We start from the raw sequence: 2,881 nt of genomic DNA, 5'->3' as shown, positions 1-2,881 counted from the left end.
GGTGGAAACAGGCTTCCACAGTTTTGGCCTCTAAAATACATGGTTAGCAAAAGGTCAGCACCTATTATGACGGATGCCATCAGAAACAACATTGCATTATCCTGCTGTTATATCTGTCCTTGTTTAATGCTGATGAACTAGATTATTATTTTGGTTGAAGTAATTACCGGTCTGTTATTGAGGTTTATCCTAATACAGGCTTTTAAAGATGCCCTCTGTTTCACGCATTGATTGATTAAAAAAAAAAAGCTGAAAAACTGAGATTAATAATCTAATAATTAATAATCACAATCCGAGCAGGGACTTTGACCTCCCGATTAAAGGTCCACGGAGGGTCCTGATTGGTATCAGAGTAGTGCTGATGGGTCGCTGTTCCACTGGAGATCAGCAGAGGGAAACGTAGCTCTCTTTCCTGCGCTCCTCCTCAGACAATAAAAACAAGGCGAAGCCCACACAGTCGGCAGCATCTCGGCTCCATTCAAAGACGTCTGAAGGGGGGAAAAAATCAGAAATATGGACACACGGCCGCCGGTCTGGGACTAGAGATGTAGCTGCAAGGATGCCAGCCAACTGCATCTCCCGTTTGCTCCTCTTCGTGTCGGTGTGCGCGGTCTGGGAGGCGCTGGCCAAATCTCTTCCAGATCAGGGAGCACTGGGTAAGCTCGCCATACGGGGGATGCGGCACAATGAGGAGATGGGAGTGGTTGCATTTTTACGGCTTTTGTCGACAATCAGTCGATCTGTGCAGCGATGCGCCCTGATTTTATGGCAACCTGAAAGATATTTACGGTTAATTACAGGCGAGGCTTTTTGCCGTGCTTGCCCCGGGATAGCGTCGTCTTTTGGCGGTATAGATTCTTTAATATCTGCGAGTTGCTTTGACAGAGAGGCCACGCTGGTGGCCGTGAGCTGGTTATGTCCCCGTGCTGTGCAGATGTGAGAGATTCAGATGTGAGCGCAGGCCCGAGTCTGTTGTTCCTGTGCAGTGTCAGGCCCAACTAAGCCGGGCCTTCATGTGTGTCATTGTTGCTTTGCACAGTGAGTAACGGTGAGAGCAGGAGGGCCTGCGGTCTTGGAAATGTGTCAGTCCCTGAGCCAACATTTTAGATTTCTTCACTCCAAAATCAATTCCCCTGCATGAGAAACCCCCCCGCTATTGTTCCGTTAAGTAATGCTTCAGCAGAGGCCTTAACATACTCCGTGTTTATATTATTGTGGTGCATGTTTAAGGACATTATGTAATTACATTGCATTATGCATGCCTGAAGCTATTTTTGACATGCATGAATGGTCACAGGCACAGAGAGTGCAGGAATGTAACTGAGTATACAGCATTTGAGTTACTTGCACTTGCAGTGCTTTCCTGTTGTGACCTTCTCCGTTTACAGCTCCACACCGTAGAAGGAAATGTTCTTCTCTTTAATCATCGTCCTTATTTGTAGAGTCTCAAAAGCAAGCTAATAATAAACTGGAACTACAGAAGATTCCGAAACCGTTCCTAAAATGTTCTTTAGTGGTCCTGTATCTTTTATTCTGTGCAGTGAAAAGTGGATTTCTATTGATAATTCTTCACTTTAGTTTTCATATTGTCACTTTAACTTTTAGAAAAAGGTTCTGAATGCTGCTTCCACCTCTCCTTTAAGAAATGTTTTGTCTGTTAAACTAACTTTTTAACATAGATTTTGCACCTTTGCCTCGAGGGAGGAAATTGTCATTTAATTGATGCGTCAGGCTTGTTTCGGGAACAGCTCAGCAGTTCTCCTGACCTGCAAGCATTTGCACAATGCTACAAATCTATTCCTGTATTTAGAAATGTCAGATTGCTGACACATTCGGGTCTAAGTTGTGCCGCTTTATGTACTTACTGCTCGGTTGCAGCCCTGGCAGGTGTTCTTTGGGTCAGCTACTGTCACGACACATCTGAGATCAGGCCCTTGCACTGTGGTCCTGTGACTGAGTCGGAGCAGCCAGATTCACCCTCAGCCAACATTGTTGGTCGAAGACAAATGTGGCCCATGAGAAAACTGCACATGTGGCTGAAAGCAAGTCCAAACATGTGTTAGTTAAAAAAACAAACATTTTTTTAAATCATTTTCTTACCCAGTAAGACCAAATATTGGCTCACTCGTGTCCTTTTTATGATGTTACACTGAATTTCTGTGAACATTTCACTCTTTTCTAACAGTTGGTCATTTAATTGACAAAGGCTGAGTTAGTCGAGGCCAAACATTACTAATAAGTAAACTCCAGATGTGAAACACAGACCATACATTGTTTGCTATCTGGGTTGGTGCAGATGTTGCTTGTTTTGGAAGGAAATAGATTAAATCAAAACAAGCTTACACCAAAGCGTAATCCATCTGCAGATTTTTCTTTGCATCCATATTGAGTCAGGTTTGCTCCTTTTTGCATATGACTTTAAAACATAACGTCAGAGATAACAGAAACAGCGCAGGTATGATAAACACAATCAGAGCCTTTAAATAATCTTGCTGTAAAACATATAATGGGTTCAAAAACAATGCCACTTTGACATTTCAGTCCCTAAAGAAGAGTTTATGGCGATTATATTAAAAGAAAAGCACAAACTGTACAAGAAATAAGAGGCTCCCTGCCTTCGATTTTGACAACCATTCGGTGAATTTAAGTTGTGTTTTGAGATGCGTCTACTGAATCACTTCTGAAGGACACTGAGGGAGTGAAAAATTCCCACTGTGTCTCACTGTGACTCTCTGTGTTTGTGTCAATGGAGCTGCTTCAAGCCTTCAAGTGAGGAGCCCGGATTGAGGAAATCCTCTCTACACACACACACACACACACACACACACACACACACACACACACACACACACACACACACACACACACACACACACACACA

At 43.4% G+C, this 2,881-nt stretch overlaps 1 protein-coding gene across 1 annotated transcript in view; it reads left to right on the top strand.

The window, feature by feature from the left end:
• Positions 1 to 370: 370 nt before the first annotated feature.
• The window catches only part of LOC102308330 (protein FAM171A2), a 14,048-nt gene continuing 11,537 nt past the window's right edge, over positions 371 to 2,881 (top strand). The window contains exon 1 of the mRNA XM_005913777.3: positions 371 to 656. Within this exon, the coding sequence (XP_005913839.1) occupies positions 560 to 656 (97 nt within the window). The 5' untranslated portion in view covers positions 371 to 559. The remainder of the gene's footprint in view (positions 657 to 2,881) is intronic.

Source organism: Haplochromis burtoni, unplaced genomic scaffold (genome assembly GCF_018398535.1).
Source record: "Haplochromis burtoni strain Fernald_Lab_line unplaced genomic scaffold, NCSU_Asbu1 Contig_6, whole genome shotgun sequence".
NCBI classification, from domain to species: domain Eukaryota; kingdom Metazoa; phylum Chordata; class Actinopteri; order Cichliformes; family Cichlidae; genus Haplochromis; species Haplochromis burtoni.
This window is presented reverse-complemented; position numbering and strand designations above follow the sequence as displayed.